Source organism: Gopherus evgoodei, chromosome 3, assembly GCF_007399415.2.
Source record: "Gopherus evgoodei ecotype Sinaloan lineage chromosome 3, rGopEvg1_v1.p, whole genome shotgun sequence".
Taxonomy (NCBI): Eukaryota; Metazoa; Chordata; order Testudines; family Testudinidae; genus Gopherus; species Gopherus evgoodei.
Genome location: NC_044324.1, coordinates 20448846 through 20464221, shown reverse-complemented (window position 1 = coordinate 20464221; position 15376 = coordinate 20448846). Strand labels below are relative to the sequence as shown.

The following is a 15376-nucleotide window of genomic DNA, read 5'->3' as shown; positions in this document are numbered from 1 at the left end:
GATTCTATTGCCATTGCAATCATTGGCAAATCCTCACTAGTTTAGTAATAGTTTTGTTGCAGTTTTGTAAGTTTGAGCTTTGTTCATTTATTCCATCCTATCTCTATCCTATTCAGAAATATAGCTGGTCAAAGAAAAGGGGGGTGCGTGGGAGAAGAACAGAGAATTTTGATTTTTGGTGGAAATTCATATAATAAAATATTTTAGCCAAAACCCAATATATTTCTAGTTGGAAATGTTGCCATGGTATTTCAGGACAGTTTTAGTTTGAGTGCCTCATGCTCCTATCCTCTTCTGCAGGCCAGGCTCCCTGGTTGGACTACGTCGCCCACGCTGCAACATGGTTTCCTCTCTTAAAGACAGGAGCTGCTGAATTACCTGAGTCCCAAGCCCTGGTACATCATGGGAGATGCAGTTTGGCCAGGAGTCCAGTGAATACAGCATATTAGGGGCAGAAGACAATCTAACTACAGTTCCTGAGATGCCCTGTAGCTGCATTTCCAAATCAAAAATATTTTGGTTTGGGGCATTCAGTTAGTCAACATCAACACCACCACCACCACAAAATCAAATTTTTCCACAGACACTTTTTGCAAAAATTTTCATTTAGTCAAAAACCCAATTTTCCAGTGAAAAACAGTTTCATTGGAAAATTGTTGACCAGCCCTATTCAGAATATATTGGGCCCTAATGACCTCCAAATATTGCTTTTCCTGGCCAGCATTTTTCAGGCAACTAGAGACCAAATGTAGGACTTATGATATCCATTCCTAACATACAGTATTTTACTCTGTACCCCACTTTAATAATTAAGGGCATCAATCTCTAGTAACCCGAGAGACTCTGTAATTTTCTCTCCACCATGGAAGCATAGACTACCAGCACTGGGCAACCAGGACCATCTCAGACTCTACTATCCAAAAAGAATGAACATTTTTATTACACTTGGGTTGGTGGTTTTATTTTTGGAAATGCCCCAGCTGTGTGTGCCCTGGCAAAGAAAAGGAAAATTAAACCAAAACAAATATGCTCAGTGTCCAATAGGGTCATAAGAAATAAATGTTACCTAATTCAGCTTTGCAAATTCTACTCTCCTGCTCAGAGTAAATTTTTTTTTAAATGGGTTCAGTAAAATATCATCAGACGTTTTCTGGGGGAAGGGTTCATTATCATAAATAAGAGAGTGAGAAGCTGGTTTTGAGCCTGAGGTTGTAGAGTTTTTCATAACAGTTTCATAATAGTTTTGAAGATTTAATTGCTATGAAAAAGCTCTCTACTGGCTGGTTCTTGGTTTACTCTTGATGCACACGGGAAGGTATTATATAGTATTGTCATCACTTTATACTGGAATTGCTACGATTCCTGAACCTGACTCCCATGCTTTACTGACTTTTTTTCTACAAATGAAAAATAATCTGCAATAATTTAAAGCAGATTAACTATTCTGGATTAATTCTTATTCTGGAATAAGAGCATCTACATAGGGAGTTAATCATAATACTTAATCAAGGATAACTTCCTGTGTAGACAAATCACAAGTTAGCTACCTGTTGTTGGGATTCCCCCATGACCCACTTACCTGAGAGGTGATGTAAGGTAGAGTTCAGTGTTGTTCACTGCCTCAATTGTGACAATTTCCTCTTGCTGATACGTATCTCCAGGACCGGTTCCACTCACAATAACTTCATCCCCAGGCTGCCAGTCGACAGGCTCCTCTAGGAATATCCTAGAGTCATTAACGCAAGCTGCTGACTTCAGGTGTGTGGACACCACTTGTGGCACCCAACCTAGGAATGATACATGAAGAAATGAACTGGGTAGTTATCAGTCACAAAGCAGGACTCAACAAATCACATTAGCTGGGTGCTTAGAAAATACTGATTAGTCATTCAGACTATGACCAGGAGTACCCTAAAAAGTTACTTTGACCCAGCTACATTGCTCAAGGGGGTGTGAAAAATCCACACCCCTGAACAACATAATTAAGTGTTGATAGTGGTAGGTTGGAAGAATTGTTCCAATGACCTAGCTACCACCTCTCAGGGAGGTGTATTAACTACAGCAATGGGAGCACTTGTTACCCAGGGTTCTTTCAACCCAAATCTTTTGGTAACTTTTACTTTGTGGGAGGAGGTGTCAGGAAATAAATCAGGGGACACACAGCCGGCTGACCGATAGATGGCTGGCACAAACAGGACAGCACAGGAGTGCTTTCACTTAAAGCTAAACATTACTTAGTCTCAAGCACTTACACACATCCACAACAGATAAGTAAAACATGCATCTGACGAAGTGGGTATTCACCCACAAAAGCTCATGCTCCAAAACGTCTGTTAGTCTATAAGGTGCCACAGGACTCTTTGTTGCTTTTACAGCTCCAGACTAACACGGCTACCCCTCTGATACTAGTAAAACACCCTCAACCCTTGATAATTAACAAAGTCCTGTGTGGCTCTCGAGTGAAATAGCGGCAGGCTGCTGGTGACCAAATCTTCCGTCTGCCGGTGGGGACCGCAAGATGTATCCAGAGGGAGATTCCAAAAAGAGTCCAAAACAGTCCCCAAACAGTCCCCAAACGAGTCCAAATAACAAGCTTTTATCGCTTATTTATACATTAGTAATAGAATGACATGTCCCTTAAAGAAAACTTGTTAAGCAAGCAGTTCCAATGGGAAAGCAAGAGGCTCCTTCTGATTATTGATGAACCAGGTGTGGGTTTTTCCAGAGTTTGAAGCCTTGAGACCCCAATAGACATTCCTGGGGCACATCCTGCTCTTTTAAAATGCAGGTATCACCAACTTCAACACAATTCTTATCAGGAAGGACGCGGGGTCAAGCTGCCCTTTCTGTGGCACCCCAAAACTCCCCCTCCAGTCTTGGACAAGCTGAGACTGCTGAAGGTTCAGTTTACAGCTTGCTAACTAGGCCACCTTTAACAATAAGCCATCGTGGTTTCAGGCACTTTACTGGTTTGCCAAAGTCTCCCTGTACACACTCTCCCTGTTGCTGTAGCATGTCTACACAGAAGTGCTGCAACTGAGCCATGGTAGCGGTTTAAGTGTAGACATAGCCTTTGTTACAGTCAATCACCGACCTGCAGCTATAGCAGTGGATAGACTAATTCTGCAAAAGAGTATCTGTGATCATTTGTTGGATTACTAAAACAGAAACCTTGTCACAGCGAATTCATGGTTTCCCCACTCTATTGATTTCATTTGCTGCAAATATTTGAACAAGTGTGGTTGGTTGTTCAAAAGGATGTTTGTGGAAAGCAAAAGCATTGTGAAGATGCATGAGAATGAGCCTTTGTGCCAGATGTGTTTGCATAGCCATCTCTAAATCAGAGAACAGAAAGACTATCATGGCCAATATATTCAAGAGACTAGTGATTGCCCCCAACTGGGAAAATCTGGCCATTTTAAGCTATAATTAAAAAAATACTGAATTGTTAATGATATTGCAGTGCTACACACAATTACTGTCCTTTTCCTGAACATTTTTGTTGCATTTTTGTTTTTTGTTTTACACTTTTATATGGAAAATGTCTCTCCAAATCTCAATCTACATTATTACATTCAAACAATCTAAATTCCTCATAAGTTTCCATTTCATATCATCTGCTTCCTTGCTTCCTGTCCTGAACTGTTATGCAACGAAGTGGGGTGCTGTTGAAGGGTTGCCATGTTCTGCGCAGGAGATGGCTGCACATAGGTGTCCTTGGATCCTTCTGGATGAAATGCACCAGATACGGTACATAACAAATATCTTGATCATTTTGGCTTTTAAAACCATTTGAAAAAAGCCTCTGGCCAGAATAAGCTTGCCAGGAACTGAATATGGTTTAAATAATATGTTGATGAATAATTATTAAAATAAAGTGAGGCATTGCCTTTATCTCTTGATTATACCATCTCTCCACACTGCTTTGGGAATCCTGTCTTAACCCTATAATATGGATCTGTATCTAGAAAGAACCTTAATGTGGATATGACTTATTGAGTTAAAATTGACTCATCAAAGAAATGTTGGGAGTATACTTATAGTACAGGCAACCTTCGGCACGCGGCCCATCAGGTAATCTGAAGACTGGCTGCGAGACATGCTGTTTACGCTGACCATCTCTGCGGCCTGCCACTTCCCGCAGCTCCCATTGGCTGGGAATGGCAAACCACGGCCACTGGGAGCTGGGAGGAGGCCGTGCCTGCAGATGATCAGCGTAAACAAAATATCTCACTGACCACCTTTGGATTACCCTGATGGGCCGCGTGCCAGAGGTTGCTGACCCCTGTGACAGTACAAGTATCTCTCTGAAGATGACCTCTAAGGATTTGTCTACATGTGAAACACTACAGCAGCTGTGCCACTGTAGCTCTTCGGTGTAGACACTGCCTATGCTGATGATGTAGGTTTTGTAGTGGTTGTTAAAAAAAAGATTTCGATGACAATGAAATTTTTTGTCATTATTCAACAATGACAATTTTTGACAATGATTTTGTCTTTTTTGCTAATAAAATTTTGAAGAAAATTTTTCAACATATTTCTGAATGTTTTTGAAATTTTGAAAATTTTCCATAAAAATGAGGAAAAAGCCCACGCTCTGACTTCTTGTTATTTTATTTTTATTTTTCTCACTTTCTCTCCCTGCAAGTAAGTAAATAAGAGACAGAAGGAAAGTGAACAAACAATCAAAATGCATTTTTTAAAATGAAATAAAAATTGTTATTTAGAAAAAATGCCTTTAAAACCTTATGTCCACAACATGGAGGAAAAATCATAAAATTTTGAACACAAAAACTCTTCCTTTTTTCCAGGAAAAATAATGTCAAGCTCCACTTAATACAGGGGTTCTCAAACTGGTGGTCAGGATCCCTCAGGGGATCGCGAGGTCATCACTTGAGGGGTTGCGAGCTGTCAACCTCCACCCCAAACACCGCTTGCCTCCAGCATTTATAATGGTGTTAAATACACCTCTACCTTGATATAACGTGACCCGACATAACATGAATTTGGATATAACGTGGTAAAGCAGCTCTCTGGGAGTCAGGGCTGCCCGCTCCGGCGGATCAAAGCAAGTTCAATATAACGCAGTTTTACCTATAACACAGTACGATTTTTTGGCTCCCAAGGACAGCGTTATATTGAGGTAGAGGTGTATATTAAAAAGTGTGTTTAATTTATTAGGGGGGGTTGCACTCAGAGACTTGCAATGTGAAAGGGGTCACCAGGAAAAAAGTTTGAGAGACTTAATACACTTATTCACTAATCCTCACAGTAGTATGCTGAGACAGATCCTAGAGGTATCCCCAAGTAGAAGGGTAAAAGGAGACATAGGCCCAAACCCTGGGCCTGATGGTATCAATGACAAATCTTCCGTTGACTTCAAAGGAAGCATGTTTGGGGCCCTGGAGAGACGAAGTTACACCACCCTTAGGCTATGCTTTAAATCAGTGGTAAAGTTGGGAATAGACTTCTGGCTTCCAGTCCCTCACCCTTATAAGTGGACACACTCCAAAGCCCACAGTCACCAATCCCTTTCAGTCCAATGCCTTCCCTCCTTTGCCCTTCTTTCTTCGCTAGATGACATTTGCTCTAACTTTTTACATTCCCTTTTCTCCAGCAGACATTCAAACAGACGTGTCCAGTGAGATCTGACTTGTGCAACAGCATCAGGGAGAGCATGTGGCACATATTCAACCTCCTATGATGCATTTTCCCTCACTCCTTTGCAATAGATCATAATTTACCATTAGCCCACAGAGAGTTATTGTCCTCCCTGGTTGTACTAAAGAAAAGTAATAATACCAGAAATCACCAAGGGTAGATGTTGCATCCAATAAATCATTTTTCAAATTATTTTAAGCAAGCTTTCCTCTTAGTTTCCGCTTTTGTTTTCTGTGAGCCCTCTGTCTGCCGGCCTGATTTTTCTCTCACTTGCACTAGGGTAAGTCAGAAGTAACTGCACAGAAGTCAGTAGATTTATACTAGCATGACAGAAAACTCAGGCATTTACATCCTGTTATTCTGAACCATCTTTGAATGCCTTCTGTGCATATGAATGGGACAGTACGTTTCCAGCTTGGGTTACTGTAAGGACCAGGCCATGGGCAATCAGGTGTAACCATGCAAGTCAGGAGCCAGAAACTAGAGCCAGGAGGATATAGCCAGAGATAGAATCAAGGGTCAGGCCAAGGATCGGACGTAGGGCATATGAGCATGGACCTGGAGTGAGGCAGGTAAGCAGGAACCAGCAGCAGATGGATATCTGGGATAAGGAGGGCAGAAACAGAATGGAAGGCAGGGCTCAGGATGCAAGCAAGGATGCAGAGTCTCAAAGCAGTAGACAGCCATAAATTCACCTAGATGCTCAAACAGCTTCCTGTGCCTTCTTCTGGCTTAAATATTTCATTTGAGCCAATTGGCGGGGCCAGACATCTCTCCCAATCAGGAGTTCTCGGCCAGCTCAAGTTCTACCTGCTCCCTTTTCCAGTAGCTCTAAAGAGCTCCAGGGTGGCAGCTGCCTGGGGTACTGCAGGCCTGGGTTCAAAACTCAGAATTGATTACTGTTTAAAGTTGTTGTTTTTTCCCACATGGAGTCAAGGGTTCCATAATTACACCCAAGCTTTACTAAATAGACAAATCAACCCATTAAGGAACAATTTTACCCTATTTGTTGTTTCTTTTTTAATGATACTTAAACAAAATAACTTGCTAATTATTCTCCCACCTACTAAAGTGCTCATGGGAGAAGTGGACTAGCAGGCAGTAGAGGTTAGTATCATTGGTGGAGCACCAGGTGAAGAAAGGGACACAACATGATAAGATGTATGTGACAGCCTGGAGGCAGGGCCGGCTCCAGGCACCAGCGCAGGAAGCAAGTGCTTGGGGCGGCCAATGGGAAGGGGCGGTACTTCCAGGTTTTCGGCGGCGGGTCCCTCAGTCCCTCTTGGAGGGAACGACCGGCCGCCAAATTGCCGCTGAAGAATGAGGCTTCCCCCCCCCACTTTGCTGCTTGACGCGGCAAAAAAGCTGGAGCCAGCCCTACCTGGAGGCCTCAGGCTCCTACCAAACTCCGTCCCAAAGAGGAGCAGAAGAGAAGTCCTCCAAATGTCCTAGAGTGATTTTGGGGAAGTAGTCAATTAGAGCCCACCAGGCTAGTATAAAAAGAGCTGTAGGACCCTAATGAGTTCAGTTCCTTGTTGGAGCTGGAGGAGCGTGGATGGTGTGGACTTAGGACAGAGCCACGATGGCAGAGACTGGGGTCGGAGAACAAGAAAGAGCTCTGGGCTGGCTGCTGGGACTCAACTAGGACAAGGCCCTGAGGTAAGGTGAGGAATGTGTTGGAGCCATGGGAAAGTGGGCAGTGATGCAGTTTATTTAAAGAGATGTGGCAGATGGCTGCTATCTATAGGGTCCCTGGGCTGGGACTTGGATCTGTAGGGGGGCCTGGGTTCACCTCAAAAGCCATGGAGGAAATGGCTTGGACTTTGAGGCACCCCAGAAGGGGAACTGAATTCTTTTAGTGGCCCAGCAGAAGTGTTGGGGACAGAAAGGTCCAAAGAGAGCAAAGACATTGCCTCCAGGGAGGGAGTCCTTGGGCACTGCTCCATATCAGAGCAGGAACAATTTGAGAGAGCCCAGAAGGGGCTGAGAGACAGCTCAAAGCAAGGTAGTGTGATAGACCCTGTTGGACTGATTGAGGATCCAGCCCAGGGATAGGTCTGCAGATAAAGAGACGTTACAGAGTCCAACAGGAGGTCTAACTCGGAAGGGATTTGTTTGTTTTGCACATGGACAGAGCGTGACTTGGACAGAGGGCTGAGTCACCAGAGACCCGCCTGACAAGTGTGGCAGCTGACAGGGGAACCATGAGCTGAGGAAACTGAGGAAAAAATGGCAAGCATGCATAAGCTCAACTTGGGAGTGAGTTCTCATGAGAGATGAGTGCCAACTCTCTGTAAAATGTGGGCTACTTATCCTTCCTTTGTCCCATATATTTAGTGTGTCAACCCTAGATTCTCTTATGTGTTTCTGCAGTGCATAGCACAATAGGACCTTAATCTCTGTAGAGGCCTGCAGACTCCCTGTGAGAGTTTTCAGATGGCCATTGTACATTTGTAAAAATATTCACAAATTTCAAAAGTTTCTTGGATTTTAGGGCACAAGATTATTGAGACAGAAAATTACATTGGGGGACTGCTTTTCTTTGCTATTTGCCATCCATAAAGAGAGCAGAAAAAAAATACCAGAAGACTACTCATGCATCAGAGATTATAAACAGCAAAACTCAGGAAGCAAACAGTTTGAGAAGAAACTGGCAGACTAGGAAAGAAAGTGTCTGAACTATCCAGTGAGTACTTATGAATAATACAAATCAATCTACAGAAATCAGGATGGGTTTGCAAACTATCTGCAGACAGAAAGAAGAGCTACAAGTGGCAGGAGTTTCATTTGCAATGAATAATCTGACCACTGGACGAATCCATAGCAGAAAAATATTGGGGAAAGTGTTACGGGGTAATCTTGCATTGCTGCTGCTGATGGTGTACTTCCTGCTTGGGAGACAAGTAGAAGACAATGTCATTCTACAGGGCTGTATGTAATGTTGTAGTGGTGTCAGTCCCAGGATATTAGAGAGACAAGGTGAGTGAGGTAATATCTTTTACTGGACCAATTTCCATCGGTGAGAGAGACAGGCTTTCGAGCTACACAGAACTCTTCCTCAGGACCTGAAGAAGAGCTCTGTGTAGCTCAAAAGCATGTCTCTCTCATCATCAGAAGTTGGTCCAATAAAAGATAATACCTCACCCGCCCGGTCATTCTGCAGGACTATCAATCTGGCACCTTTCACAACTGCCGACATCACTTAAAAGAAATTTCCTCCAAGCCCTGATCCTGCAATATCAGCCAATTACATTTTGCAGAAACAGCACCAGGGACAATAATACATTATAAAATAAAGAAATGAAGCAACTGTCAATACACTAAAAACTAACTCACTAGTCCACACTGTAAAATGTGGTTTTATACAGCACCTCTCAGACTTGATGCAATGCAACTTTGTTTGGTCAAGCGTCTTTCATATAAACTGCATCCCAAACCACTTTACAGAGCTAAATAATAAAGAGAGCAAGCAGTGGGTGGGATAAAATACAGACAGCATGGTGCTATGACATTGTAGGGCAAATTAATTAAAGCCTATAGGTGGGAGTTCCAAAAGTAACTCAGGGATTTCAGTGCCAACTTCCAAAAGGAGTTGAGTGTCCAGCTCTCCAAGGCATAATGGAAAAATCAAGCCTCACAGTCATAAGACAACACGAAGAGGGAGACAGAAATTAAGAGGCACGAGCAAGGGAGACAATGTATTATTTATGCAAAGTTTCAAAGGGGCAGGGGGTGAGCTGATTCATAGATTCATAGACTCTAGGACTGGAAGGGACCTCGAGAGGTCATCGAGTCCAGTCCCCTGCCCTCATGGCAGGACCAAAAACTGTCTAGACCATCCCTAATAAACATTTATCTAACCTACTCTTAAATATCTCCAGAGATGGAGATTCCACAACCTCCCTAGGCAATTTATTCCAGTGTTTAACTACCCTGACAGTTAGGAACTTTTTCCTAATGTCTAACCTAAATCTCCCTTGCTGCAGTTTAAGCCCATTGCTTCTTGTTCTATCATTAGAGGCTAAGGTGAACAAGTTTTCTCCCTCCTCCTGATGACACCCTTTTAGATATCTGAAAACTGCTATCATGTCCCCTCTCAGTCTTCTCTTTTCCAAACTAAATAAACCCAATTCTTTCAGCCTTCCTTCGTAGGTCATGTTCTCAAGACCTTTAATCATTCTTGTTGCTCTTCCCTGGACCCTCTCCAATTTCTCCACAACTTTCTTGAAATGCGGTGCCCAGAACTGGACACAGTACTCCAGTTGAGGCCTAACCAGCGCAGAGTAGAGCTGAAGAATGACTTCTCATTTCTTGTTTACAACACACCTGTTAATGCATCCCAGAATCACGTTTGATTTTTTTGCAACAGTATCACACTTTGGACTCATATTTAGCTTGTGGTCCTCTATGACCCCTAGATCTCTTTCTGCCATACTCCTTCCTAGACAGTTTCTTCCCATTCTGTATGTGTGAAACTGATTGTTCCTTCCTAAGTGGAGCACTTTGCATTTGTCTTTATTGAACTTCATCTGGTTAACCTCAGACCATTTCTCCAATTTGTCCAGATCATTTTGAATTTTGACCCTGTCCTCCAAAGCAGTTGCAATCCCTCCCAGATACTGCACAGAGATGCAGGGAAGGCTATTTTGGCTAGTGAAGCTGCAGAGATGAAGACTCTCACGCCAAGCTAGAGTGGAGGTTGATCCTAGATAAGTAAAAGGAGCAGGAAGTAGAGGCCCAGATCCTCAACTTCTGAAAATCAGCTTCAATGGAGCTACGCCAATTTAAATCAGCTGAGGAGCTGGCCCAGAACATCAGATTGAAACAGGCAAATCTAGGGAGGGGCCTAATTTGCCAGTGCTGTGCACCTGTACTCCAGCGCAAAGTGGGTGCAAGATGTCCCCAGGTCAGTCTGGCAGCATTTTACATCCACTTTGCACAGTGTAAATGATGACATGAGTGCAGGGCAATGCTGAATCAAGCCCAAGGAGAGCAATTTTGACCTGAATCCTGAAATGAATGGGAGCCAACAAGTTCTCCGAGGACAGGGATGACCTACTTCACTGAGTATTTGGGAAAGGTAGACAGCAGCTTTCTCTGAGTGCTGAAATCTGGAGACTTGGGACTTTTGAGGGCTACAGGGAAGGGAGCTCTATCCAGCAGTAATGAATGTGATTTTTGTAGGGAACAATGCAAGAGGAGATGGCACGGATGAGGATTTCACCAGAAGTGGACTCAAGGGAGTTGAATACATCAGCAGTTTTGAACGAGTAATAAGTGGCAGATTTGCAGAGCTGGGAGTTGAGGGCAACAGAAGGAGAATTCAGGGGCAAGGTTACCACCAAAGTTGCAATCAGGGGAGTCAAATGACAAAGGGAGAAAAACAAAATAAACGTGTTTAAGTCCAAGGGCCTACATGCTGTCCTCAATAGGGATGACATACTGAAGCTGGCCCTTTCTGAATAAAGTTGTACAAGGTTGGGGGTGCAATGTCTGAGTGCACAATAGCTGTTCTATTTGCCAGAACAATCACTAATATGCCAGTAGCTAACTCATCCTTAAAGTGTTTAAAATTCTTTAATGATACCTCTCCGATAAGCCTCCCTGCTTCTCTTGAAAAAAAATGTAGTTCTGTCTCACTTTCCTTCAGCTAAAGGTCTCAGAGACCTAAATGCTTCTCATGGACCAGATGACTATCCTCCTCTTGGAGGACTGTATTAAATCAGGGAGATTTAAGCAAGTGTTTAAATGCTGAATAAGGGTGCACTTACGTACATGCTTAATGCTTTTCCAAATCAGGGCCAAAGAAAGTCTCTTATGATACAGGAGCGTTCTCCTGTCCTTCATATGAAGTTCCAGGAGTAACTTCTAACAGGGAGTTTTGCAAGGGAGTTCTCCAGGTGAAGGAGGAGCAAATACAGCATCTGTGGGGTAAGTGACTGTCTGCAGTGTGTGTGTTTGTGTTTGGGGGTTACTTGCTGTGTGCTGAGCTTGTGTTTGTCAGTCTGTTTGGTTTGTTTGTTTGAAGGACCGTGTGCTGTAGCTGGCAGTTGGAGGCTGAGCTACCAAGGAAGGTTTGAAAGCTAGAAGTCTCTGGTAATTGGCTGAGCCTTAACCAGTGGGCTGGGCATTCACTCAGTCCAGGGCTTTATAAAGCTGCGCACACGCGACCAGGGAGCTTAGCGAAAAGGAGCTGCTAACAGGGAGTTTCGCAAGGGAGTGTGGAAGGGGAGTAGGAAGGGAGTAGGGGTCCCTTGTCCGTCTCATCTGTGACCCATTGGTCCCCTGAACCTATAAACCAAGCCGCATCCAAAACCTTTTTGTTTAAAGCAGAGCAGAGTGGACAGGGAGCTGCAGATGGGAATTTGAGAGAGTTTGACAGAGGGAGGCTTACGATGGTTAGGAGGACCTGCAACACCTGTGGGAGCACTGCTTCTGTCTCCTCCACCTGCGCCAGTAGCCAGACAGAGCACCAAAGCATGGATGCTTTTACCCAGATTCTGGTGTGGGTTTGCAAAGACTGTAACTTGCAATTTCCACTTACTGATATCCAGGCTGGGGGTGGCATCCAATGTGAAAGGTGCCTACTGGTGGAATCTCTCAGGCAGGAGGTGGGAGAGCTACAGGAGGAGGTGGCTAGGCTGAGGAACATCCGTATCCATGAGCAATTCCTGGACAGTATCCATGTGGAGACAGCTGACGTAGCTGTCCCAATTCACAGGACTACTGACACACCAGTGGAGGAGGAGATGGCTCAGGGTGGACACTGGCAGCTGGTTACTTCTGGCAGCAGGCAGTGCTCCACCCCTGCTGCGAACCCTCTTGCTGTGGTAATAGATAACCGTTATGCTCTTCTTGATACAGGAGAGAAGGAATCACCCCCAACAGTTAAGGAGGGGAAGCCTCGTACCCCTAAGGCTGGGAGGTCTGCTGCCACCACTGATAATAAGAAACATAGGGTAGTGGTGGTTGGAGACTCTCTGCTGAGGGGGATGGAGATACCCATCTGTCGCCCTGACCGTTCATCCCGGGAGGTATGCTGCCTGTCAGGGGCCCAGATGTTACAGAGGCATTGTCGAGGATCATCCGGCCTTCTGACTACTATCCCATGCTACTCATCCATGTGGGCACAAATGATACTGTGAGGTGTGACACTGAGCAGATCAAGAGTGACTACAGGGCTCTGGGAGTACGGGTTAAGGAGTTTGGAGCGCAGGTGGTATTCTCTTCGATTCTTCCTGTCGAAGGTAGGGGCCCGGGCAGAGACAGATGCACTGTGGAGGTGAATGCCTGGCTGCGAAGATGGTGTCATCAGGAGGGCTTTGGCTTCCTCGACCAAGGGACGCTATTCAAGGAAGGACTGCTAGACAGAGATGGCGTTCACCTTTCGAGGAGGGGAAAGGCCTTATTTGCGCACAGACTGGCTAACCTAGTAAGGAGGGCTTTAAACTAGGTTCGACGGGGACAGGTGAGCAAACCCCACAGGTAAGTGGGGAACAAGACCTGGGAGATGGGTCGGAAACAGGAGAGAGCATGGGCTATAATGGCAGAGAGAAAGGAGGGTCAGGGCAAAGCTGGGAGGCAAGATCAAACCAGTATCTTAGATGCCTATATACAAATGCAAGAAGTATGGGTAATAAGCAGGAAGAACTGGAAGTGCTAATAAATAAATACAACTATGACATTGTTGGCATTACTGAAACTTGGTGGGATAATACACACGACGGGAATGTTGGTGTGGATGGGTATAGTTTGCTCAGGAAGGATAGACAGGGGAAAAAGGAAGGCGGTGTTGCCTTATATATTAAAAATGTACACACTTGGACTGAGGTGGAGATGGACATAGGAGATGGAAGTGTTGAGAGTCTCTGTGTTAGGCTAAAAGGGGTAAAAAACACAGGTGATGTCGTGCTGGGAGTCTACTATAGGCCACCTAATCAGGTGGAAGAGGTGGATGAGGCTTTTTTCAAACAACTAACAAAATCATTCAAAGCCCAAGATTTGATGGTGATGGGGGACTTCAACTATCCAGATATATGTTGGGAAAATAACACCGCGGGGCACAGACTATCCAATAAGTTCCTGGACTGCATTGCAGACAACTTTTTATTTCAGAAAGTTGAAAAAGCTACTAGGGGGGAAGCTGTTCTATACTTGATTTTAACAAATAGGGAGGAACTTGTTGAGAATTTGAAAGTAGAAGGAAGCTTGGGTGAAAGTGATCATGAAATCATAGAGTTTGCAATTCTAAGGAAGGGTAGAAGGGAGTACAGCAAAATAGAGACAATGGATTTCAGGAAGGCGGATTTTGGTAAGCTCAGAGAGCTGATAGGTAAGGTCCCATGGGAATCAAGACTGAGGGGAAAAACAACTGAGGAGAGTTGGTAGTTTTTCAAAGGGACACTATTAGGGCCCAAAAGCAAGCTATTCCGATGGTTAGGAAAGATAGAAAATGTGGCAAAAGACTACCTTGGCTTAACCACGAGATCTTGCATGACCTACAAAATAAAAAGGCGTCATATAAAAAATGGAAACTAGGTCAGATTACAAAGGTCGAATATTGACAAATAACACAGGAATGCAGAGGCAAGATTAGAAAGGCAAAGGCACAAAATGAGCTCAAACTAGCTATGGGAATAAAGAGAAACAAGAAGACTTTTTATCAATACAGTAGAAGCAAGAGGAAGACCAAGGACAGGGTAGGCCCACTGCTCAGTGAGGAGGGGGAAACAGTAACGGGAGATTTGGAAAGGGCAGAGATGCTTAATGACTTCTTTGTTTTGGTCTTCACTGAGAAGTCTGAAGGAATGTCTAATATAGTGAATGCTTACGGGAAGAGGGTTGGTTTAGAAGATAAAATAAAAAAAGAGCAAGTAAAAAATCACTTAGAGAAGTTAGATGCCTGCAAGTCACCAGGGCCTGATGAAATGCATCCTAGAATACTCAAGGAGTTAATAGAGGAGGTATCTGAGACTCTAGCTATTATCTTTGGGAAATCATGGGAGACAGGGGAGATTCCAGAAGACTGGAAAAGGGCAAATATAGTGCCCTCTATAAAAAGGGAAATAAAAACAACCCAGGAAACTACAGACTAGTTAGTTTACCTTCTGTGCCAGGGAAGATAATGGAGCAAGTAATTAAAGAAATCATCTGCAAACACTTGGAAGGTGGTAAGGTGATAGGGAATAGCCAGCATGGATTTGTAAAGAACAAATCATGTCAAATTAATCTGATAGCATTCTTTGATAGGATAACGAGCCTTGTGGATAAAGGAGAAGCGGTGGATGTGATATACCTAGACTTTAGTAAGGCATTTGATATGGTCTCGCATGATATTCTTGTAGATAAACTAGGAAAGTACAATTTAGATGGGGCTACTATAAGGTGGGTGCATAACTGGCAGGATAACCGTACTCAGAGAGTAGTTATTAATGGCTCCCAATCCTGCTGGAAAGGTATAACAAGTGAGGTTCCGCAGGGGTCTGTTTCGGACTGGTTCTGTTCAATATCTTCATCAACGATTTAGATGTTGGCATAGAAAGTAGGCTTATTAAGTTTGCGGACGATACCAAACTGGGAGGGATTGCAACTCCTTTGGAGGACAGGGTCAAAATTCAAAATGATCTGGACAAATTGGAGAAATGGTCTGAGGTTAACCAGATGAAGTTCAATAAAGACAAATGCAAAGTGCTCCACTTAGGAAGGAACAATCAGT

The 15376-nt window shown here is 43.9% G+C and overlaps 1 protein-coding gene across 5 annotated transcripts in view; it reads right to left on the bottom strand.

Annotated features, from left to right (window-relative positions):
- The window catches only part of PKHD1 (PKHD1 ciliary IPT domain containing fibrocystin/polyductin), a 391543-nt gene that overhangs the window by 203291 nt on the left and 172876 nt on the right, over positions 1 to 15376 (bottom strand). For all 5 annotated transcript variants that reach the window (XM_030555225.1, XM_030555227.1, XM_030555226.1 and 2 more), the window contains exon 38: positions 1580 to 1787. In XM_030555225.1, coding sequence (XP_030411085.1) covers positions 1580 to 1787 — 208 coding nt within the window. The remainder of the gene's footprint in view (positions 1 to 1579; positions 1788 to 15376) is intronic.